Source organism: Mobula hypostoma, chromosome 30 (genome assembly GCF_963921235.1).
Source record: "Mobula hypostoma chromosome 30, sMobHyp1.1, whole genome shotgun sequence".
Classification (NCBI taxonomy): domain Eukaryota; kingdom Metazoa; phylum Chordata; class Chondrichthyes; order Myliobatiformes; family Myliobatidae; genus Mobula; species Mobula hypostoma.
Window position 1 is genome coordinate 13,777,396 of NC_086126.1, and position 24,658 is coordinate 13,802,053.

A 24,658-nucleotide genomic window follows, 5' to 3' on the forward strand; every position below is an offset into this window, starting at 1 on the left:
AATACTAGTCTGAGACCATTGGCCAAGAGTGAGAATTAGATGGTGACGATTGGCCAAGTGAGGAGGAATAGTTAGGGCCGATTGGCCGAGTGCTGCCAGGTAGTCGGAGCCCATTGGCCGAATGGGGAGAAGTAGTCGGTGCCTTATTGGCCAAGAGCGGAAAGAAAGGAGCAGGTACGGAGACAGCCACTAGGCGAGCGAGAAAAGTGGCGCCGACGGAGCCCATTGGCTGAGCCGCAGAGGCGGGCAGGAGGGACGGACGGCATTGGTGGGGACGGAGAAAGGCGGGCGGGCCGCGTCGCAGGCGATTGGCGGAGCCGGACAGAGGCGGTGTGGAACGGCCCAAAGCCCATTGGCGGAGCGCGGGGGAGTGATAGGCAGTGCAGCCAACGGCGGCGAGAGGAGGAAGAGGGCCCGGGGAGCGGAGCGGGAGCTGGCGGCGCCATTTTGTTTTTTTTTGAAAGTTGGGCCGTTAGCGGCGGTTAGGATTTGAACCTTTTCCCTCTTCCCCCCCACGGGCCGGGCGGCAGAGGCCGGCACTCGGAGGCGAGGATGAGCGGCCTGGACGTCAAGCGGTTGAAAGTGGCCGAGCTCCGGCAGGAGCTGCAGGAGCGCGGGCTCGACACCCGAGGCCTGAAGGCCGAGCTGGCGCAGCGGCTGCAGGAGGCCCTGGACGCCGAGATGCTGAACGACGAGGCGGGCGGCGACGAGCCCAGGCCCAGCAAGACCTACGGGCCGAGCCCGACCGACGGCGACGAGGAAGCGGGCGACGACGACAAGCTGATGCTGGAAGAAGACGAGGAGGACGAGGAGGAGGAGGAGGACGAGGAGGAGGAGGAGGAGGAGGACGGGCCGGCCGAAGAGGAGGACGGGCCGGAGCCAGCGGCGGCACCAGAGCCCGGCGATGAGCCGCGGCCTAGCGAAGAGGAGGAGGAGGAGGCAGGGGTGAGGGCCGGCGAGGAGGAGCAGCAGCAGCCCGAGGCCCCGTGCCAGGAGGTAACGGAGGCCGAGGCGCACCAGCCTGTGAAGGCCGGCCCGGAAGAGGAGGCCGCGCCGGAGCAGCAGCAGCCCGAGGCCGAGCAGCAGAACGGAGACAAGCCGCATGCTGCGGCTCAAGCCGGTGAGTACAGCAGGGGCTGGGAGCTGGGAGCGGGCCCGGTGCTGCGGGTTGGGCTGGTCCCGGGCCCGGCCAAAGTATCTAGTGTTAATCCAAGTCACGCTTTGGATTCAGTAGTGTTTACTCTGAAACTCGTGTTACTGAGTCCCAGTCTGGGTTCAGTCGTGTTTACACTGTAACTCGTGTCACTGAGAGTCCCAGTTTACACTGTAACTCCTGTCAGTGTGAGTCCCAGTCTGGGTTCAGTCGTGTTTACACTGTAACTCGTGTCACTGAGAGTCCCAGTTTACACGAACTCGTGTCAGTGTGAGTCCCAGTCTGGGTTCAGTCCTGTTTACACTGTAACTCGTGTCACTGAGAGTCCCAGTTTACACTGTAACTCCTGTCAGTGTGAGTCCCAGTCTGGGTTCAGTCCTGTTTACACTGTAACTCGTGTCACTGTGAGTCCCAGTCGGGGTTCAGTTGTGTTTCACTGTTACTCCTGTCACTGTGAGTCCCAGTCTGGGTTCAGTCCTGTTTACACTGTAACTCGTGTCACTGTGAGTTGCAGTCTGGGTTCAGTCCTGTTTACACTGTAACTAGTGTTACCGAGAGACCCAGTCTGGGTTCAGTCGTGTTTACACTGTAACTCGTGTTACTGAGAGTCCTAGTCTGGGTTCAGTCGTGTTTACACTGTAACTAGTGTTACTGAGAGTCCCAGTCTGGGTTCAGTCGTGTTTACTCTGAAACTCGTGTTACTGAGAGTCCCAGTCTGGGTTCAGTCGTGTTTACACTGTAACTCCTGTCACTGAGAGTCCTAGTCTGGGTTCAGTCCTGTTTACTCTTAAACTTGTGTCACAGTGAGTCACAGTCTGGGTTCAGTCGTGTTTACACTAACTTGTGTCACTGAGAGTCCCTGTCTGGGTTCAGTCCTGTTTACTCTTAAACTTGTGTCTCTCTGAGTCCCAGTCTGGATTCAAGCAACACACATCAAAGTTGCTGGATTCAGTCATGTTGACACTGTAACTCGTGTCATGGTGAGTCCCAGTCTGGGTTCAGTCCTGTTTACACTGTAACTCGTGTGAGTCACAGTCTGGATTCAGTAGTGTTCACATTGTAACTTGTGTCACTGAGTCCCAGTCAGGGTTCAGTAGTGATCACACTGTAACTGGTGTCACTGTAAATCGCAGTCTGATTTCAGTAGTGTAACTAGTGTCACTGAGTCCCAGTCAGGGTTCAGTAGTGTTCATACCGTAAGTTGTGTCACTGAGAAATGCGGTTTTAGTTTAGTATTCCTTCTATTTAGCCTGCTAAGTAACATTATCTTGGATTCCGGAATGTTTTTACCCTGTAACCAGTGTTGTGAAGTTTGGTCTTGATTATGGTAATTTCCATCCCACGTTTTGGGCCGTTGTCTGTTGTAATCAGCGTGGTTGTTAGTTTGGGTGCATTTAATATTGCTGTCAAGGTGAATTGCATTATGATTGGTGTCAGAACAATGAAGTGTGAAACACTTGTCTTCAGTGTCGTCGTGTTTTCGGGTGTCAGGCTGCTCCATGTCTGTAATCAGTGCACGTCCGCAGAATGTGGGTAAAGTTCACACCGTATCAGTGCCATTGAGAAATTCCAGGTGCATGTAGAGTAAAATTAATTTCATATCGATGTTGCAGCATGGTGGATTTCAGCAAAGTTTTGGACATGTTTACAATATAACTATTGTCATAGTGAACGGCTGGTGCCTCTGACTGCTGTCATAGTGAGTTTCAGAATGTGTCCAAGTGTAAACACTGTCTTAATGACTGCCTTTGTGCTTTTGCAGCTTGGCTATGTTACACTGTCCCATGTGCTCTCCCCTCTGGTCAACTTGTGTTTGTACACGTAACTGATGTTGTCATGAAGTTTGAATGGATATGTCGATTTTGAAGCTCACTGGGGCTGTATTTACACTCTGGCCTTTATCCCGGTGTATTCAGGCTGTGTACACTATCGTGAACCACACTGTGCCTTCAAATGCCCTCTGCTCTACAACTTTTAGTATCCTATTCTTTATCTCCCTGACATATTTATTTCACGCTTCTCAAAAACAAGGGGTTGGGGAGGGGGTTTGTTATTTGGCCCGTTGAGTGGATGCTGATTTCCAGGCAATCCTCTTCCCCCACCCTTCTCCACCTCATCCCCATCAACACCCGTCCCATTTCCCCCACCACACACACACTGAACCTGAGAAGTGTGAGGAGGCGTGGCAGGGAGAGTGTGTCAATGTCACTTCACCCACAGAGACATTACCATTGAGTTTATGTTGCTGGAGTTGAGGTCTCAGAACGACTTGCTTTGTGTGCCTTTCTCAAACTCACTTCAGTTTTGCCGGATCAATTGCTTTTGTGATTGTGAACCAGTTCATTAAGGGTTTCTTGAACCCTAGAATTAGTCACTTCCAGTAACTCTGCCAAGTTTGGGGAATCATCAGCTTGCTGCTTAATAGAACAAATGGACTGGGCATCAGGGCTCTGCAGAGAATATTCTGGTCACTAAAACTGCTGATCATTAACCTTTCGTTTCACTTACAGACTTTTACTTTTCCTTTTACTTACAGACGTGGAGGATAGGTGAGCCTTTCAGCCCATCGAGTTTGTGCTAATTACCACATTCATCCTTTTTTAATTCTCCCAGCATTATCAACTCCCCACTTTCATTTTATCACACCTCACTTGGGGGTGATTTACTGTGGCCAAATAAACCTCCCAGCCTGTACGTCCTTGGTATGTGGCAGGAACCCCACAGTTCGGGGAGGAAGCCCAGACCGGATCTTGATCTCGGACACTGTGAGCCCTCCAGTGCTCGTTAGAATTTTGTCTGCTTACTTCACCTTGGGCTATTTATAAGATTAGCTTTATTTGTCACCTAGAACGTGGAATGGTACAGTACAGGAACAGGCCCTTCGGCCCACAATGTTATGCAAAACCAGCTAGAAAGCAATTTTTTCTTTTAAAAAAGCACCAAAAAGTAATCATTCCTACCTACACAATGTCCATATCAGTCCATCTTCTTCATATTCATGTGGCTATCTAAACATTCCTTAAAAGCCTCTAATATATTTACCCGTACGTACCTACATACCAGGCAGCGTATTCCAGGCATCCTGAGTAAAAAAACACTTGCCCCTTACATTCCCCTTTGAACCTCTCTCCCCCTGCCCCCTCATTCAATGCATTGCCCTGTGGTATTAGACATTCTCCCTCTGGGAGAAAGATACTACTCTATCTATGCCTCTCATAATCTTGTAAACCTCTATCAGATCTCTGGCACTCCAGGGGAAACAACCCAAGTTTGCCCAGCCTCTCGTGATAACACACACCCTCTAAACCAGGCAGCATCCTGGTGAACCTCCTCTGCACCCTCTCCAAAGGCTCAACGTTCTCCCTGTAGTGGGGTGACCAGAACTGTGCACAGTACTGTGGATGTGGCCTAGGCAGAGTTCTATAAAGTTGCAACATAGCCTCTTGACTTTTGAACTCGACGCTGCGACTAATAAAGCAAGCATTCCATAAGCCTTCCTAACCACCTCATCAGACTGCGCTGCCACCTTCAAGGAGCCATGAACTTGGATCCGAAGATCTCTGCTCAGCATCACCTGTACATTGAAACATACAATGAAATGTGTTGTTTGCAGTAAGTACAAAGGCAAATATTTGCTGGGAGGCAGCCCGCAAGTGTTGCCTTGCTTCCAGCGTCAACGTACCATGCCCAGAACTTACTAAAACTAACATTGCCATTTGTTTCATAACGGGGTTAAATAAAAATGTATTATCATTGTCCCCCAGAGCTGCTGAATACTTCCAGCTTCCTGTCCATCGGGTCCACAGGACTGTGGACTGCTTTTCCTTGTCTCACACTTCTGCCCTCACTTCCTCTGATATTCGGGTCGAATGCTCTGCAGAACTTCTTTTCAGGAGTGGGGTGAATAGAGGCGCTGATGTTACCGAAGAGTGCGATTTATCATCTTTAAACGTCGATAAATCGTCAGCTCTGTGTGACTGAGCTGCCAGTTTTTAATCAATTTGCCAATTTCCTTTTGAGTTTTTACAATTACAATCAATCAAGTGGTTAAAAAAAAATCCACTTGCATGTTGCCCTTCAAAGGTTCATTTATTATCAAAGTATACAAACCCTGATAGCTACAAAACCAAGAAAGTAAAGAATGGCAACATGACCCCCCTCCCGGCACAAAAAAAAGGAGCAGGACCATCAGCCCTAAATAACTAACACTAACTCACTCACTCACTCCAGCCATCTTCCGCCTCATCTGTGGCCAAGAACTTTTGGTAAGCGATCCAATCTCTAGCCATTGTTTCCTCCCTTAGACTTTTATACTTCATACTTTATTGTCGCCAGACAATTGATACTAGAACGTACCATCATCACAGCGATATTTGATTCTGTGCTTCCGGCTCCCTGGATTACAAATCGATAGTAAATATTAAAAATTTTAATTATAAATCATAAATAGAAAAATTGCAAGTAAGGTAGTACAAAAAAAACCGAGATGCAGGTCCGGATATTTGGAGGGCACGGCCCAGATCCGGGTCAAGACTTGCGCCGACAGCTGGAATGTATACGATATTGGTCTCACTAATTGGTTCTCTTTTTATTCCAAGCCGGGTCTGGAAGACCTAAGTTGTAAGGAAAGATTGAATAGGTTAGTACTTTATTCCTTGGAATTAGAAGATTGAGAGATTTGATGGAGGTATACAAAATTATGAGGGGTATAGATAGGGTAAATGCAAACAGGCTTTTTCCACTGAGGTTGGGTGTGACTACAACCTGAGGTCATGGGTTAAGGGTGAAAGGTGAAAAGTTTAAGGGGGCATGAGGGGAAACTTCTTCACTCAGAGGGTGGTGAGAGTGTGGAACGAGCTGCCAGCACAAGTGGTGCATGCCAGCATGATTTCAATGTTTAAGAGAAGTTTGGATAGGCGCGTGGATGGTAGGGGTATGATCGATGGGAGTTGGCGGTTTAAATAGTTTGGCACGGACTAGATGGGCCGAAGGGCCTGTTTCTGCACTGTACTTTTTCTCTTGACTCCTATGTATTATCAGAGCGTATACCAGTATAAATTCTGGGAAGATAGATTCATTGTTTTCATTCAGAATGTGACATTTTCCACTTTCTGGCTCGGGCATCACGAATAGGAATATGAGAAATGGGGCAGAGGTAGTTGAGAGCCCTGTCTGCTGTGTCTTGCAGGAAGGCAGGGATATGCAGCAGATCAATCTTGTCCTTTCCTGTTTTAATCTTTCCTCGTATTCCCCCTTTGTGTTCCTAATTTCACTATGTACAACTTGTGTGTGTGCAGAGCTGGGCTTCCCTTTTCCTACACAGAACATTCTGCAGATGCTGCCTGTCTTGAGCAACCCTTCGTGCTGAAGAAGGGTGATAGGATCTTGGCCTGAAACGTCTCTCCATGGATGCTGCCTGAGTTCCAGCATTTTGGGTGTCTTACTCTACCTGGCATATTCTTCAATGTCAGTGAGTGCCTACTATCCTCCTGATGTCCTGTTCTAATGCCTCTCCTTGCTCTGCTCCCTTTGTGCTTTTCCTAAACCGTATCTGGGCTGGTTAAAACTTCGCAGTCTCCAATGTTCTCCAACTGAGCTGCTGAATACTTCTGCCTTCCTGTATAACATAGCTGACAAGGCTCTCAACCTCATCTGTTCCATTTCCCACATTCCTCCCACTGAGAGCGAGGATAGGTTACCTGCACTTTGTCCTCATCTGCGATATGGCCAGTCTCCCACATTCAACGGGTCATCCTTCCATTGATAACATCTTCAACGTGATACCACCACCACCCCACACTCCCTCCTGCCTTTGTTCTCTCTCTGACACTTCATCGGCTGCCGTGCACTCCCCTCCCTCTCAGCACCTTCCCACACAACCACAGGAGCTGCAGCATTCTATGTTTTAACCGATTCTCTTCCCTCCTGCCTGCAGTGCAGGTAAACGTAACGAGTAATTGTATTGTTCCCAATTTAGTGCTCATGATGCAGCGGCCTATTTGTTGGGGAATTCCTCCGTTCGCAGGACAATCCTGAGCTTCCGATCATCTCTACTCTTAATTTTCCATTCTAAAGGCGCTGGAGGCCGAGGAAGATGGTTCGATGAGTGTATGTGTGTGGGAGGGAGGAAAGGGGCTTGTCCCTCTGTTGTTTCGTCACTTCTGTTCGGTGTTGTTCTGCCAAGCATTGTGGCCACGCTGTGTTGGCCTCGGAATGTGTAGTGACACTTGTCGGCAGCCCCCAGCACATCCTTGGGTTGTGTTGTTCGATAATGCAAACCACGCATTTCACTCTACGTGTCGTAATCCCCGATTCTGAATCCAGTTGACTCCGACCACACCCTCTCCTGCCCCCAGTCTACGGCCCACCTGCTCAGCTCTTAAACACGCTCAGGCGAGCTAAAGCTCACCTCCTGACTAGACTGATTTGAATCTGGCCGTTTCAGATAATTGCCCTTTCTAAATGAAAGCTCAGATCTTGTCTCTGCAGATGCTGCATGACTTTGGAGTATTTCCAGTAACCACAATGAACTATATTTTACCCAATGCCAACTTTTATTTTTTCTCTCCTCCATCAACTTGTACACCTCTTGTCAGATCAGCTGTGTTTAGCAAGCCTTCACCCTCCCTTGGCCGGTTCGTTACTCTCGGTCACCAACATCCTCGTTGTTTCCATTGTTCCTCTATCTTCTCTGCAACTTAAACCTGCTGGAATTACTAGTTGTGATTGAAAACTGTTTGACCTGAAATATCAACTCACTTTCTTTCCCCAGGTCTCCAGTATTTTGTTTCATACTTCCAACATCTTCAGGTTTACCTTGTCTCTCGTTCTGCTTGACGTTCAATGACATTACTGTGAGGCCCTCATCAGCACGAGGTCACCATTAACTCTAGCTGACAAATAATAGCAGATGAAAAGGCGGGGTATCTTGCAGCATGTGTCTTCGATAATATCCAGGGTACGGCAGCTCACTTAACAGGCATCCCTCCACCCCCAGCAAACTGTGACTTCAGTCTGTGTTGTCTGCAAAATGCCTTGATGAGGCTTCTTTGGAGACGTCTCCTAAACCTGTGACCTTTCACCGCAACGAAGGACGCGAGCCTCAGTTTTGCTTGCACCCTCTGACTTGCGACTATGTTCCCTGGAACGCAGGGGAGATTTGATAGGGTGTATAGAAATGAGAGGTAAAGATAGGATAAATGCAAGCAGTCTTCTCCCACTGAAGTCGGGTGAGTGGAACTAGAACTAGAGGCCACAGGTTTAGGGTGAAAGGTGAAACGTTTATTGGAGGGAAGGCTGGTACAGGGTTCTGAGTTGCATGATCAGCCATGATCATACTGAATGGCAGTGCAGGCTCGAAGGGCCGAATGGCCTACTCCTGCACCTATTTTCTATGTTTCTATGTTTATGCCGGGAGCATATGAGGGAGTACTACTTCACACAGATGATAATATGAGCTGCCAGTGGAAGTGGTCGATGTGATTGCAATATTTAAGATAATTTTGGTGGATAATTAGATGGGAGGGATACGGTGCAGGAGTGGGTTGATGGTATGAGGAAGTTTAACAGTTTGGCATGGATGAGATGGGACAAAGGTTTCTGTGCTGTAGCCCTGTATGACTGTATTCCTTGACCATTTCTGGGTAAAGTACTGTAAAATAATGATAAAGGGACTTCCCCATCCTTTTCTCTGTGACTATTGGCAGCTGGAGAAGAAGTGCCTGCCACATCCAGGTATTGTCGAGGAAGTTTGATTTAACTGCCTGTGCTACGTTTCCAGCATCAGTTTAACGAGGTTTGTGTCTCCTGATTAAGCCCTTGCCTTGTGCTTATGCCAGAAGTATTGTTTGCCCAGTTATCACAGCTCCCTCGAGGAACGAGGCCAGGCACTACAACTGACTTGGGTCCTGTTCTGGAAAAAGCAAACAACTTGTTTAAAAAAAAATGTTTGGGAGCGGCTTCCCGTTGATATAATGTTGTAAATTACCTGCTCTTTTCCCTGACTGTGACTGTTCTAATCTCCAAAACACCAGCAAGCATAAATTTGTCATTGTTGAGAGTAATCTGATTTGTTTTCAAAAATGTAGTGCCAATTTTGTGTTTTCTTTTCCTCCAATATCTACACTGTTCCCAGTGTAAACACTCCCAGCGACAATTCTGACATTGAGAGACCCTGTGCAACAATAATAAAATAGTGAAGTTAATCACAGATGTTAGATACAATGATCAAACATTTTAATCCTGATTCCCGTTGGACATGTTAGTCTGTGGCCTCCTCTTGTGCCAAATGAGGCCACCCTCAGGCTGGAGGAGCAACACCTTACATTCCATCCGAGTAGCCTCCAACCTGATGGCATGAATATCGATTTCTCTTTCAGGTTTAAAAAAAAAATCCCTTTCCTTTTCTATTCCCATCTCTGGCCTCTTGCCTCCTCTCACCTGCCTGTTACTTCCCCCGGGGGCCCTTTCTCCTCTGGTCCACTCTCCTCTCCTTTCAGAGTCCTTCCTCTTCAGCCCTTGACCTTTCCCACCCACTTGGCTTCACCTCTCACCTTCCATCTATCCTCCTTCCCCTCCTCCCACCTTCTTATTCTGGCATCTTCCCCCCTTCCTTCTCAGCACTGAAGAAAGGTCTCAGCCCAAAACGTTGACAGTTTGTTCATTTTCACAGATGCTGCCTGACCTGCTGAGCCCTCTCAGCATTTTGTGTGTGATGTTGATGTCGTGCATGAGGAATGATACCGAGCTGTATTTTCCTATACTTCTGCTTCTGAGCCCACAGACTCGGACGTTTGAACAGATTATCTCTCAGAGGGAGCCTGTCCCTCCCATTGTTCCTCGGTCTGAGCAGTTTGTCTTGGTTTGCACGTTGGTTGTTTGTCGTTCCTTGGCATCGAAAACTACAGCACAGAACAGGCCCTTTGGCTCATCTAGTCTGCACCGATCCATTTACTGCCCCATAGCCCCTCCCATCCATGTAGCTATCCAGTCTTCATGGTCGTTTTTCATTGATTCTATTGTATCTCTTTGTTCTGCTGCGAATGCCCGCAAAAGAAGCGATCTCGGTTGTATCTGGTGATAAATATGTACTTTGGTAATAAATTTACTTCTAACATTTGAGCTCAGGAAATGAAGCGACAGGAGGTCATTTTGGTCCTTGCACCTTCTCTTCCAGCAAGATCTCAGATGGTCTTTACCTCGGCTTCCCTTTCCTGCATCCCTTCATTTCCTTAATATCATAAGATCTAACCCCTTAAATATGCTGTTGCTTGCATAATGGATTCCAAGCATTCCTCACTTCAGTGAAGTGCCTTTCTTCTTGTATCCTTGATTATATTAAAATTTAATAAATAATCTTTTGAATCTGGTTCCTGCACGGTGGCATAGTGGCTAGCACAGCACTTTACGGTTCAATTCCCAATGCTGCCTGTAAGGAGTTTGTACGTTCTCCCCCGTGACCGCATGGGTTTCCTCCGGGTGCTCAGGTGCTCCGGTTTCCTCCCACAGGCCAAAGACGTACCAGTTGGTAGGTTAATTGTTCATTGTAGACTGTCCCGATTGGGCTGGGGTTAAGTTGGTGGGTTGCTGTGCAGTGGGGCTCAGAGGGCCCACTCAAAGTTCAGAGTTTTATTACCTAAGAACAAAAATGTCACCGTGAGGTTGATTTTCCCGTGGGCAGACTCAACAAGTATATAGAATATTAACTATAACAATGTAAGATCAACCAGCATACAGAAGACAACAAACTCTGCAAATGCAAATAAATAGTAATGAATAATGAGAACATGAAATAACAAGATAATGAGCCCTTAAAGTGAGATCATTAGTTGTGCATCTCAATAAATAAGTAAGTTAAAATTCCTAACACTTTGCATCTCCCCCAAGTAAAGCTGTTGTTTGCTTCAGCCAGATCAGCTCCTATTCTTCCAGACTCCAGGGAGTACAGGTCTAGTCGGCTTAATCTCTCCTTGTACAACAGGCCAGTCTGGTGAGCCCTTACTGCAAGTATACCATCCCTCTTGCCAGGGAGGCCAGATCTGTACACAATAATCCACATGTGGTCTCACCAGGGCTCTGTGTAATTGGGGTAAGGTTTCTTTGCTCCGGCACTCAAATCCACTTGTAATAATGACCTTCCTAATTAGCCAGTGAGCCTGCATAATTAATATACAAACAGCTCCCTCTGAGCACCAAGGCCTTTCCACCGCTCTCATTTAAAGGATACTGCACCTTTTAATTTTTCTCCTACTGGGGTGAGTGGCCTCACTTTATTTTTCCTTATTATAGTCTCTCTTTGTAGCTGTGCCAGATCCTTGCAGTCACACCGCCACCTAGCTTTGTAGCGTAATCCCAAAACACTTCAAATCTTAAGCAGCTGCATAACAACACTGGATCCACTGGGAGGCTTAAGACAAATAAAACCAGCACTTTGCTAAAGTCTCTGCAGCTTCCAAGTACCAAAGGGAGTCTCCTGAAGGCTGCCACCTGTGTCGAGCTCCTTTATATGAAATTTATTAACATAATTTTGTCTCCCTTTAGCTCTGTCGTTAATATTGCATTCCATTTTAATGAGGCTGTGGCGGGTTGGCACTAATTTAATTAGGTTTCTGATGAGGTTTATAAACGACGCGGGGCTTTTCCCTGCAGCGAATGACGTCGGTCGAGCGCCGAGCAGCGATTGACCATCAGTCCCACTTCGCTTCGTGATGTCATGACTGACGGCTGTAAATCGGACAATCTCGACTTCAATACCCCGTCAAAGTGGCAGCATTGTAATGTGTCCTCAATGTCCTGAGCTCGGCAGGGGCGCTTTCAGCCAAGTCACTTCTGCCCATCCGTTAGGTCTGGCCAGCAAGGATGCTTGAGGTGCTGGGGAATGCAGCTGGACAATGAACAGTGCCCAGTTCTAGTCATAGAGTTACAGAAAAGTACAGCACAGAAACAGCCCTTTAAGCTTGTCTGGTCTGTGCTGAACCATTTAAACTACCTACCATATCCTCCATACCCCTACCATCCATGTAGCTATTTAAATTGCTCTTAAGTGTCGAAATTGACCTTGCTCGCACCACTTGTGCTGGCAGTTTGTTCCACTCTCACGACCCTCTGAGTGGAAAAAGTTTCCCCTCATGTTCCCCCGAAACCTTTCACCCTTAACCCATGACCTCTAATTCTAGTCTCACCCAACCTCAGCAGGGAAAGCCTGCTTGCATTTACCCTATCTATACCCCTCATAATTTTGTATACCCCTATCAAATCTCCTCTCAATCTTCTACATCCCAAGGAGTAAAGTCCTAACCTGTTCATTCTTTCCTTATGGCTCAAGTTTTACAGTCTCAGCAACATCCTTGTAAATTTTCAGTCAGAAAGGCAGCATCCATTATTAAGGATCTCCAGCACCCAGGACATGCCCTTTTCTCACTGCTACCATCAGGTAGGAGGTACAGGAGCCTGAAGGCACTCACTCAGCGATTCAGGAACAGCTTCTTCCCCTCTGCCATCCGATTCCTAAATGGACATTGAACCCTTGAACAGTACCTCACTTTTTTTTTAATATACAGTATTTCTGTTTTTGAACTTTTTAAAATCTATTAAGCGTACATAATTGGTTTACTTATTATCTATTTTATGTATTTTTTTCTCTGCTAGATTACGTATTGCATTGAACTGCTGCTAAGTTAACAAATTTCACGTCACATGCCAGTGATAATAAACCTGATTTCTGAATTTCCTCTGTACTCTTTCAATCTTATTTACATCTTTCCTGTGACCAAAATACTCCAAATGAGGCCTCACCAATGTCTTATACAGCTGAACCTTCTTGACCAACCTCCCAAGCAAGACCTTGTCAAATGCTTTGATGAAGTCCACTGCCTTGCCTTCTTCCACTTTCCTGGTAACTTCCTCAAAACTCTTAAGGTTGGTGAGACATGAAGCCATGCTTACTGACATTAATCAGTCCACGTCTATCTGAGTACTATCTGGTCCCTCAAAATACCTTCCAATAACTTCCCCACTACTGATGTCAGCCTTAACTACCCAGTGAAAAGTAGTTGGCCATGGCACTGTCCTGATAAACGCTCACAGTGATGACGTAGTGAGTGAGATGATTGGCTTTGAACAATCAGAGCTATCTTTCTCTATGTGAGGCATGCCTCCAGCCTGAGGGATCTTCCCATTGACATCATTCTTACTGTGAGTCTTCAGTGGTTTCTGGGTGATTTTTTTTTGTTCTTTCCCAATCGTCAAGTAGATGGGTGTGTTAACTGTCCTTGGACAATTTGGCTGGAGATGCAGCTATTTCTGAAGCGTGGGTTTTCAATGCTGCAGTTGGAGTGTTATCTGGTTGCATGGATGTTGAAAGCACATTTTTAAAAAATTTCATTGGCTAAAGAAAGGCTTTAGGGACGATGGGGACTTCAGGGACCATAGCAACTTCAAGAGGAGGGTGAGGTCATAAACTAGTTGTAGGTGTGAACGCTTTTGAGGATGAAAGCACTGGAAGAAGAATTTAAATCGTTGAGTATATATCTGTGTCATGCTGATCTGCAAGAGGTTGATGTCACTGATATGCAGGGTGATTTGGGGCTGGATTAAAGTCAGCTGGGAAAACAATGCAAGTGGTGCAATGTTCCTTGGAAGGATGAACAGGTTATGGAGACCTTTACTCGTGGGCTGTTGTTAACAACGGTGCCCAGTGAACAGAAATGGTCACCTTTCCTTATACAAAGCATTGCTGTTCATATTTAAGGTGACTCCCCCCCCCCCGCCCCTCCATATTAAATGAATCAGACTATGTAGGCTGTAACAATGCATTTCTGCAGTTATTTGTGCTACCTTGCCAGTGTAGTACATGGTTCATACGATCCAAAATCAGTTTTGGTTTTGATCTTGGTGGTGTTCAGGGCTTTCATTATCGTGCCATTAGCTTCCTTGAAGATTTCTTTTCCCTCTTAATTTGTAAAGACCAGTATGTGTAAAAATCTTGGGCTGTGCAATTTTTTTGCCCAATGACAACAACATGTGTGCACTAAATAATTTCTTCATTAAAAACAGTATAAATAAGCCAGTTTTAAAATCAGTAGACAAATCATCGAAAACTCCATGCTGTCAAAACTGTCCGCATCAGAAACCGGAAAAGGAAATGAGATGGTTTTCGATCGTGAACATGCCGATGGGGTAGATGGTGACAAGCTTTTGTCTGCAGTTTAAATTCCTTTGTGCACTTGTAGCAAAAGATGTGTGCACACGCACATCTTAAAGTGCAAGTCCTGGGTGTCGACTCAGGAATACAGATCTCACAGATGAAGATGCTGTTTCCATAACAAAGTGTTTTTTTGACCGGTCAGGGTTGTTAGCCCTGCGCTAGAGGACCAGTGGACCACTCTTAGTCTGGCCTCTTACCCTTTGACCTGTTCGCCATGAGTGACTGTACCAAGAGTCAAAGCACAAGACCCTGACGCTAGCAAACACAGCTGTCCGGGTCATTGAGGCACGCAAGAAGGTTGTGGTCCTCTTGGAAGTAACAGGACTATACGGTGTACCTCTTTCCATGAGGCAATGAAACCACCCAGATCTTTGAGCAGATCAAACCCTCCAAGTTATACAGTAGTTTAGAATTGGATGGGCAAAAGATAAACCATTTCAATTGTAAGCATAAACCTTGGTCCATTTTTGAAAGGATCAAAGAAGATTCTTTCAATATTTGGAATTCTAAAGTCCCCATTCAAAAGTGTAGAAATATTGTCTTTAATGCTATCCTGAGCAATATTTAAACCCAAGACCCTTTCGAACAACTGTGTGTGGAATTGGTTTCCTCAGTTACCTACTTTACAACAGTGACAATGCTTCCGAAGTGTTTTGTATAACAGATGTTCGGTTACAAAAATGCACAGCCAAGGTCATATGTCCAGAATTTAGAGCAGGAGTTTGCAACCTTTTTTATGCCATGGACCAATACCATTAGGAATCCCTGCTTTAGAGGGTCGTAATTTCATTAAAACTATGCATACAGCTTTATTAACTAGAATACGTAGAGCTACATGTTAGGTTAGCTACGATTTCATCAAATTCCAGTCCACTGCTTTCCTTCCGACTGTTTCCAAACGTACACCAATGTAAAGACATCTGCTGTTCGGTGAAGCAAGTCCCAAATATACTTTGACTGTGACTGGCTTATGTTGACTAGTGATCAGATTGTCATTGGGACTGATTGCCGTCAGCCTTAATAAATAAAGCTGCTCAGTTCGTGTAGATTGAGCTATGACAACAAATTCCCCAAGTCTTCATGGTTTTGAACTGCTACTTTGAAGGCACGGGTCACTTGTCATCAAATTGAACGGCTTGCACTTGATGTCAGCAAGGCCAAAGAGCTGATTGTGGACTTCAGGAAGGGTAAAGACAAGGGAACACGAACCAATCCTCATGGAGGGATCAGAAGTGGAGAGAGTGAGCAATTTCAAGTTCCTGCATGTCAAGATCTCTGAGGATCGAACCTGGACGCAATGTATTGATGCAGCCATAAAGAAGGCAGGACGGTGAAGGGTTTCGGCCTGAAACATCGGCTGTACTTTTTACTCGAGGTGCTACCTGGCCTGCTGAGTTCCTCCAGCATTTTGTGTGTGCGTCTATATTTCATTAGGAGTTTGAGATATGATCTGTAAAAACACTTGAAAACTTCTACAAATATACCGTGGAGAGCATTCTGTCTGGCTGCATCACTGTCTGGTATGTTGGGGGTGGGTGGGGGGAGGGGGCTACTGTGCAGGATTGAAATAAGTTGCAGGAACTTGTAAACTTAGTCAGCTCCATCATGGGTACTAGCCTCCGTAGTATCCAAGACATCTTCAAGGACCGGAGCCTTAGGAGGGGCCCTCAGTGCCTAGTACATGTCCTTTTCTCATTGTTACCATCAGGTAGGAGGTACAGGATCCGGAAGACACACACTCAGCGATTCAAGAACAGCTCCTTCCCCTCTGCCACCTGATTTCTGAATGGATATTGATACGTGTGTGTGTGTGTGTGTGTGTGTGTGTGTGTGTGTGTGTGTATAAAGTGTAACAAATTTCACAACATATACCAGTGATATTAAACCTGATTCTGATTCTAAACTGTCTTGAGGATCTAATTCACTTCTTTATCCAGAGACACAAGTCTGAAGTTGGTGGAACCAGGAGCAACAACCAATCCGCAACAGGGTTTCAGCGGGTCACTGCTTGACCTGCTGAGCTCCCCTAGATTCTTTGTCGTTTCTTTCTCTTATTCCCTTATCATAGTATATTACTTATCGATATGTCCTTTGCATGCGGTTTCCAAAACCAGTTGACAGATAATAGAGGTGTAACTCCAGAATGTCCTGGTGCTAACTTCCACTGGTAGGTGAAATTCTGCAGGTTGGCATCAGCAGCTCTCCTGTTGCAGAAGTTGGTTCAAAAGCCCTTGAACAGTAACTTAGAACCCTTATTCTTGTTGCCAGGTAAACAGAACAGCGAAGCTGGAGAGGGTGTGAGTGAGCAGCGCGCGTCGGGCAGCGAGGGACGGCCACCCGAGTCTGAGCGTCGAGGACAGAAGCGACGCCACGAAGACCGTGGTCGTGGTTACTATGAATTCCGGGAGGAGACAAACTACAACCGGTGAGAGTTCACGGTCGGGGTTAAATCGCTGCACTTACTGCCTTTAATCGGCTAATGCAGTATCTTTCCTGGCCTAAATGTTAATCCCTAGTTGTGGTTTGTATCATCTGCTGCACTGACGTGTTAAAGATTTAAAAACCATGTCTATTCTGAGGCTGTATCCTCTGGTCTTAGACTCCCCCACCATAGAAACATCCACTCTCCCGAGGCTTTTCAAATGTCTAAGACTAGAGGGCATGCATTTAAGGTGAGGGAGAAGATGTGCAGGGTAAGTTTTTTCTTAAACACAGTGTGATAGGTGCCTAGAATGTGCTGCCAGTGTTGGTACTGAGGGAAATACCATCGGGCATTTAAGCGGTTCTTAGACGCATAAATGTGAAAGACTGGAGGGATTATGGAGACAAATGATAAGTTTAGTTAGGCACTTAATTAGTTTGGTACAATCTCATAGGCAGAAGGGGTTGTTACTAGACGGGACTGTTCGAAGGTTCACTGGATAATTTGTGGGACGAAGGGGATTTTCTTCTGAGGGGCAGCTGAGTGTCTCGAGCCCGTATTGTAACGTAGAAGAATGTGGGTTGGATGCTATGGCTTCCCCTAACGATGATATCTAAAACCAGCAGCCGTAGCTTCTAGATCCTAATAAGGAGTCAGGTGTTTAAGCCTGAGGAGGGAGGGAATTTCTTTCTCTGAGGGCCATCACGGCTCTCTGGAGCTGATGGAGTCATTCGAGGATGAGAGTGACAAACACCTGAACTGCAGGGGGGTTGAGGGGTCCTGGGAGAGAAGGTGGGAAACCATCAAGACCACAATTGGATCGGTCACAGTCTTACCGAATGCTGTAAAAGCCTTGGGGGGAAGGGTTCTGTTTTGAGCAGGCTTTACCGGAGGGTTTGGAGTATAGCGAATTGACACAAGTTGGCAAACATAACTTTGATTTGCTTCAGTGTTCTGTCTCGGGTTTTAATCTGATTATCCCGAGGCGATGGCAGCAACCTGCTGAGGCTTTGGGTAAGGTGTTGGTAACTGACACGTACTGTAAAAGGTTTTTGATTTCATGTCAGTCATTCCATACATGAGTATGTTGAGACAGTACAAAAGGGAACAAAAGTATAATATTGAAGTGCAAGGGTCGTGATGAGGCTGATTGAAAAATTGAGTTTAATTTTATCTTACAGGAGGTCTTTTCAAGACTCTGCTAACAGATTCCTTGAGCCTGGTGGTACATGCTTTCAGGCTGTTGTATCTTCTGCCCATGGGTGGGGAGGTGGGGGGGCAGAAGGAATGACTGGGCTGGGAGAGGTCCTTGATTGTGTTGGCAGCGGATGTGTAGACGGGGTAGGGAGGTCAGTGAAGGGTTGGCTGCTTTGTGCTAAGTTCACAACTCTGCAATTTCTGCCAAACTGGAAGAAAAATTAGCAAGTGTCATTGGAGAGCTGGGAATTTTCCTTGGCCTTCTGAGGCACTTCTAGAGACACGGGTGTGCTTTCTTGGCTGGACCAGGACAAGTAATTGGTGTCTCTACCTCGGCATCAAGGGTACAGGGGCGTGTATTCCGACCCGCTTGCTGAAGTCGTGTCAGATAATCTAATGGGCTGGTTGCACTTGAGGGGGTTAGACTAAATGGAAGTTTCACGCCCTGAGTTTTAGATGACGTGCTCTCTGTAATGTTTTCACACCAGCCTGTTTCAGATTTGAAAACAAATGACACAACAGAGGGATCTGGGAATATAGTGCCATAATTCACAATGTTGCAGGTCGATAGGGTCGTAAAGAAAGCTTTTGGCACATTGGCCTTCATAAATCAAAGTATTGAGTACAGGAGATGGGATGTTATGTTGAAGTTGTATCAGACGTTGGTGAGGCCTAATTTGGAGTATTGTGTGCAGTTTTGGTCACCTACCTACAGGAAAGACGTAAGCAAGGTTGAACGAGTACAGAGAAAATTTACAAAGATGTTGCCGGGTCTGGAGGACCTGAGTTATAATGAAAGATTGAATAGGTTAGGACTTTATTCCTTGGTACATAGAAGATTGAGAGGAGATTTGATAGAGGTATAGAAGATTATGGTGGGTATAGATAGGGTAAGTGCAGGTTTTTAACACTGAGCTTGGGTGGGGTGAAAACTAGAGGTGATGGGTTAAGGGTGCAAAGTGAAAAGTTTAAGGGGAACATGAAAGGAGACTCCTTCAGTCAGAGGGTCATGAGAGAGTGGAACGAGCTGCCAGGACAAATGGTGCAATTGAGCTCGATTTCAATGTTTAAGAGAAGTTTGAATAGGGGTATGGAGGGCTATGGTTCCAGTGCAGGTGGAGGAGAGGAGGCAATTGAAATGGTTTTGGCATGGACGAGATGGGCCCAAGGGTACTTTTCTACGAATGTTCCTCTTGTTGAACACTGAAATTCAGCCCTCACCAAAGTCTCCCCACTTTGTTGCTGTCCCATGCCCTGTTTTGCTACTCTTTCTAAGTTATGTCTGTTCATCCCTACAGGGGCAAGTCCCCCGTGCCTGCGGCGAATGTGGAGGCCGAAGAAGAATTCGATGACAGTTTAGTTTGTCTCGACACCTGTAAGTCTTAACGTTCTGGGTGGAACCCTTATATTTTTAACGGTCTCTTAATTTTGGCATTGAGCCTGGAGAACGGATGCTACAGAGTGGGGTCGGGGTTTGTATTTGTTTGTGCAACCTGAAGACATGACGATGATTTGCCTTGCTGGGTTTGCTGCTAATTTTCTCCGGTAGACCCGGGCTATATTACTGGCACGTCGCTCATCGCACGCACCATTTGTCGCTGCGTGATAAATCTCTTGTCAGAGCTTAAAACTAACTTCTCGGGTTTACATTGGTCAGCAGAACAGACTTTGTATCTTACTGGTTCTGCAGTGGGGAGCAGCTTGGGTTGGTTAGTGTGGCTAGTTGTGTAGTTACTGACTAGCAGCTCAACCAATGCTGATGACTTGTCTTGTACCTCCTTCCTTTTGAACAGATAACTCCGATCTTCACTTCCAAGTGTCGAAGGACCGCTACGGTGGGCAGCCCCTCTTCCCCGAGAAGTTTGTCTATCTCTGGGGTGGTGCACGGGCGACCTATGGCGTGACGAAGGGCAAAGTCTGCTTTGAGGTGAAGGTGAGTCCTGACCGGGCCCCCGTGACTTGCAGTTGACGGTTGGATGTGCTCGAGCTCCTAACACTGCGTCAACATCAGAGCAACAGCTGGCCAACGCTACTTGGCAGATGTGTAAATGTGCAATTAATTTGGTTTTATACCAGTCTTGTGTCGACGGTTGACGGGTTCAAAAAGGATTCGAAGTACATATATTATTAAAGTACGTATGCAGCACACAACCCTGAGATTCATCTTTCCACAGACAGCCACGAAACAAAGAAAAGCATGGAACCCGTTCAAAGGAGTAAACACCCACATGCAAAAAAGCGAGTCGCACAAACGGGACGAGCGGAAGCACAGAAAATAAAACACAAAATCGAAAAGAGTCCATATTCAGAGCAGCTCAGTGTTTGTTATCTGCAGCCTGCCCTGATTCAAAGTCGTACAAAATAGCAGCAGAAAGGGAGGGACCAGGAACGACAGTCCAATCCACAAGTCGCAGACCCAGAACTTTGGTACAATCCTCCAGCACTGAGGGAGAGAGACCATTCGAACGCAGCGGCCTTCCCTTGGGAGCAGAGAGAGACCATCACACAGGCGCCTTCCCCTCGGCAGCAGTGAGTGAAGGCTGGTGGTGGATAGGCTGAACACTCGCTCGCCTTCCACGCTCCCCTTGATGTCCCTCGAAAATGTTATCGGCGAAATGTGGAACCGATCCTAAATGGGTTGTAGGTAGATGCAGTGCCTTTGTATCTGGGTAACTCTGCATATAGAATGAGCACAGGTTGAAGATGGGTTGCTTGTTGCTCGATAACATCACTTGAGAGTGATTGCCTTTCCGATCTCTGCCATGGTTGAAACCCTGTATTCCCTGCTGGAAATTGTGTGCCTGTGGACTGCCTCCTGTGTCAAGCAGGTTGCAGGCACGTGCGAGTCACAGAGTTGCTGATAAATTGACGTAGTAGTCATCCATAGCAAATGCCAAGAGGTCGGTGTTATCTTTAGGGAAACAATTATTACTCTTCAACCATATCAGAGCCGTCTCTATTTCCTGAGGAGACTGAGGTCCTTTAACATCTGCCGGACGACGCTGAGGATGTTCTACGAGTCTGTGGTGGCCAGTGCGATCATGTTTGCTGTTGTGTGCTGGGGCAGCAGGCTGAGGGTAGCAGACACCAACAGAATCAATAAACTCATTTGTAAGGCCAGTGATGTTGTGGGGATGGAACTGGACTCTCTGACGGTGGTGTCTGAAAAGAGGATGCTGTCCAAGTTGCATGCTATCTTGGACAATGTCTCCCATCCACTACATAATGTACTGGGTGGGCACAGGAGTACATTCAGCCAGAGACTCATTCCTCCGAGATGCAGCACAGAGCGTCATAAGAAGTCATTCCTGCCTGTGGCCATCAAACTTTACAACTCCTCCCTTGGAGGGTCAGACACCTCGATGGACTGATCCTGGATTTATTTCATAATTTACTGGCATAATTTACATATTACTATTTAACTATTTATTACTATCTTTCTATTACTATTATTTCCATGACTATTACTATTTACTAATAGTAGTATTAGTATTACTATTTCTATTTATTATTTATGGTGCAACTGTAACGAAAACCAATTTTCCCCGGGATCAATAAAGTATGACTATGACTATCAGAGCTGATTTCACAAACTATGGACCCTACTTTCAAGAACTCTACACAACTTGTGTTCTCAGTATTATTTATTTAGTATTTACAAACGTTTGTATTTATCATTAAGTTTTTTTGTATTTGGACAGTTTGTCTTTTGCACATTGGTTGTTTGTCAGTCTTTGTATGTAATTCTGTTGTATTTCTTTTGCTGTGAAGAAAATGCATCTCTGGGTAGTGTATGGTGACAGGCATACTTTGAAAATAAGTTTACTTTGAACTTGGGGCTGGGTTTGGTTTCATAGAAACATAGAAAATAGGTGGAGTAGGCCATTCGGCCCTTCGAGCCTGCACCGCCATTTATTATGATCATGGCTGATCATCCAACTCAGAACCCAGTCTTCCCTCCATACCCCCTGACCCCTGTAGCCACAAGGGCCATATCTAACTCCCTCTTAAACAGCCAATGAACTGGCCTCAACAGTTTGCTGTGGCAGAGAATTCCACAGATTCACCACTCTCTGTGTGAAGAAGTTTTTCCTAATCTCGGTCCTAAAAGGCTTCCCCTCTATCCTCAAACTGTGACCCCTCGTTCTGGACCTCCCCAACATCGGGAACAATCTTCCCGCATCTAGCCTGTCCAATCCCTTTAGGATCTTATACGTTTCAATCAGATCCCCCCTCAATCTTCTAAATTCCAACGAGTACAAGCCCAGTTCATCCAGTCTTTCTTCATATGAAAGACCTGCCATCCCAGGAATCAATCTGGTGAACCTTCTTTGTCCTCCCTCTATGGCAAAGATGTCTTTCCTCAGATTAGGGGACCAAAACTGCACACAATACTCCAGGTGTGGTCTCACCAAGGCCTTGTACAACTGCAGTAGTACCTCCCTGCTCCTGTACTCGAATCCTCTCGCTATAAATACCAGCATACCGTTTCGGCCAATATTGATTGCATTAGCAGCCAAGGAGCCCATATTAACCGGTGCTGTATTGTATTTATTCACAGATGACCCAGAAGTTCCCTGTGAAGCAGGTGACTGAGAATGAAAATGAACGACACCTTGTGCGTGTGGGCTGGTCGCTGGACAGCTCCTCACTACAGCTGGGTAATGTGCTTTCCCGTTCCATTTCTGGGCTACTGCCTCGGCTTGGTTCTTCGTTTACACATTTACCTTTTTTTTTTAACACTGTGCAGGGGATGGTGAGCTTTCCTTTGGCTACGACGGAGCTGGGAGAAAGTGGAGAAACTCCGTGTTTGAGAAGTACGGAGAAAAGTTTGATGAAAATGATGTCATCGGTTGTTTTGCTGTAAGTACTGATACCCTTGAGCAGCGTTAGGAATGAGCTTGTTCTGTGATTTGAGTTTCTCGGTGCTGAGATCCATCCCAGAAGTGAACAGCAGTCAGTGGGAGAAGCAGGCGTTAGTAGAGCAGCCTCACTGACCCTGTAACTGCCCCCCAGTTATAGCAGCTTGGAGTTCAAGTTTAACCGTATTGTTCGAGATACGGCATGTGAACAGGCCCTTCGAGCCACACTCCCCAGCAATCCCTCGATTTAATCCTAGCCTAATCACAGGAAAATATACAGCAACCAATTAACCTACCAACCAGTATGTCTTTGGACTGTGGGAGGAAACCGGAGCCCCTGGGGAAATCCCACGCTGTCACAGGGAGAATGTACAAACTCCTTACGAGCAGCGTCGGGAATCGAACCCAGGACTCCTACCATCGTGCTACCATGACACATGTATACAATGAAATGAAAGCACATTCGTCCAGGACCGAGCTCAAAACACAGTAGGTGTATCACAACATGTAAAATAATATTGTCAGAGGAGTGCTGAAATGCCCCACTCCCACCCATCCCGCCCCGTCTCCCGAACATTCAGTCGTATGTGTGGTCTGTCCTGTAAGTTGGATATTTGGAGCCTGTGCTGTCCACCTTTACACAACCCCAAGAGAAGTAGTGGGATTAGCTTAGATACAGCCTTAGTACATTGTCTAAGCCAGTCGTCTTGTGCTTTTGGTAGCACCCTGGGGAGAACTGATAACGGAAGGACCACGTGGCTTATGTCCCTCAGTCCCTGAGAGTGGCGGCACAAGTGGATAAGGTGGTAAAGAGGGTGTAATGCTTGCCAGGGCAGAGAACGCCAATCGGGATCAACGTAGACGGGTACAATGAGTAGATGCACATTGGGGAGTATCCTAACTGGTTGCATTGCGGCCTGGAACGGAAACACGAACGCCCAGGAATGGCCAAAGCTACAGAACGTGGTGGATGCAGCCCAGTCCCACCATTGAACACATTTACATGGAGCGTTGGCACAAGAAAGCAGCATCCGTTATCGAAGACCCCCACCATCCAGGCCATTCTCTCCTCTCTCTACTACCATTCAGAAGCCTTGGGTCCCACACCACCAGGCTCAGGAACAGTTATTACTATGTAACAGGGGTTCCCAAACTTTTTTTTAAGTAATGGACCAATGAGAAAGAAGCGGTCTATGGAAACCAGATTGGGAACCCCCTGACCTAAACTTAGCAAGTTTCTGAACCAGCTTAATTCCTCATTACTCTGGACAAGCTACAGACTCACATTCAAGGACTGTACACCTTGTGTTCTCAGTATTATTTTTATTTACAGTCATCTTCTTTTGTACGTTGGTTGTCTTTTATATTTGGTTTTTTTGTATACCTGTAAATGCCTGCAAGAAAATGAATCTCAAGGTACTCACTGGAGTTCCAAAGAATGAGGGGGGGGGTGGATTTCGTTTGAAACCTATCAAATATTGAAAGGCCTAGATAGAGTAGGTGTGGAGGGGATGATCCTAAAATCGGGGAGTCTATGACCAGAGGGCACAGCCTCAGAATTGAAGGACCTCCCTTTAGAACAGAGATAAGGAGGAATTTCTTCAGCCATATGGTGGTGAATCTGTGGCAGTCATTGCCAGAGACACCTGTGGAGGCCAAGTCATAGGGTATTTTTAAAGTGGAGGTTAATAGGTTCTTGATTAGTAAGGGGAGAAGGCAGGAGAATGGGGTTGACAGGGATAATAACTCAGCCATGATGGAATGGCAGAGTAGACACGATGGGCCGAGTGGTCTAATTCTGCTCCTGTTTCTATGGTCTT

General features: G+C 46.4%; 1 protein-coding gene across 1 annotated transcript in view; it reads left to right on the forward strand.

The window, feature by feature from the left end:
• Positions 1–394: 394 nt before the first annotated feature.
• Positions 395–24,658, forward strand: part of LOC134339743 (heterogeneous nuclear ribonucleoprotein U-like protein 2) — a 38,019-nt gene continuing 13,755 nt past the window's right edge. The window contains exons 1-6 of the mRNA XM_063036485.1: positions 395–1,120; positions 16,626–16,782; positions 19,275–19,351; positions 19,770–19,909; positions 22,538–22,637; positions 22,727–22,839. Of these exons, the coding sequence (XP_062892555.1) occupies positions 553–1,120; positions 16,626–16,782; positions 19,275–19,351; positions 19,770–19,909; positions 22,538–22,637; positions 22,727–22,839 (1,155 nt within the window). The 5' untranslated portion in view covers positions 395–552. The remainder of the gene's footprint in view (positions 1,121–16,625; positions 16,783–19,274; positions 19,352–19,769; positions 19,910–22,537; positions 22,638–22,726; positions 22,840–24,658) is intronic.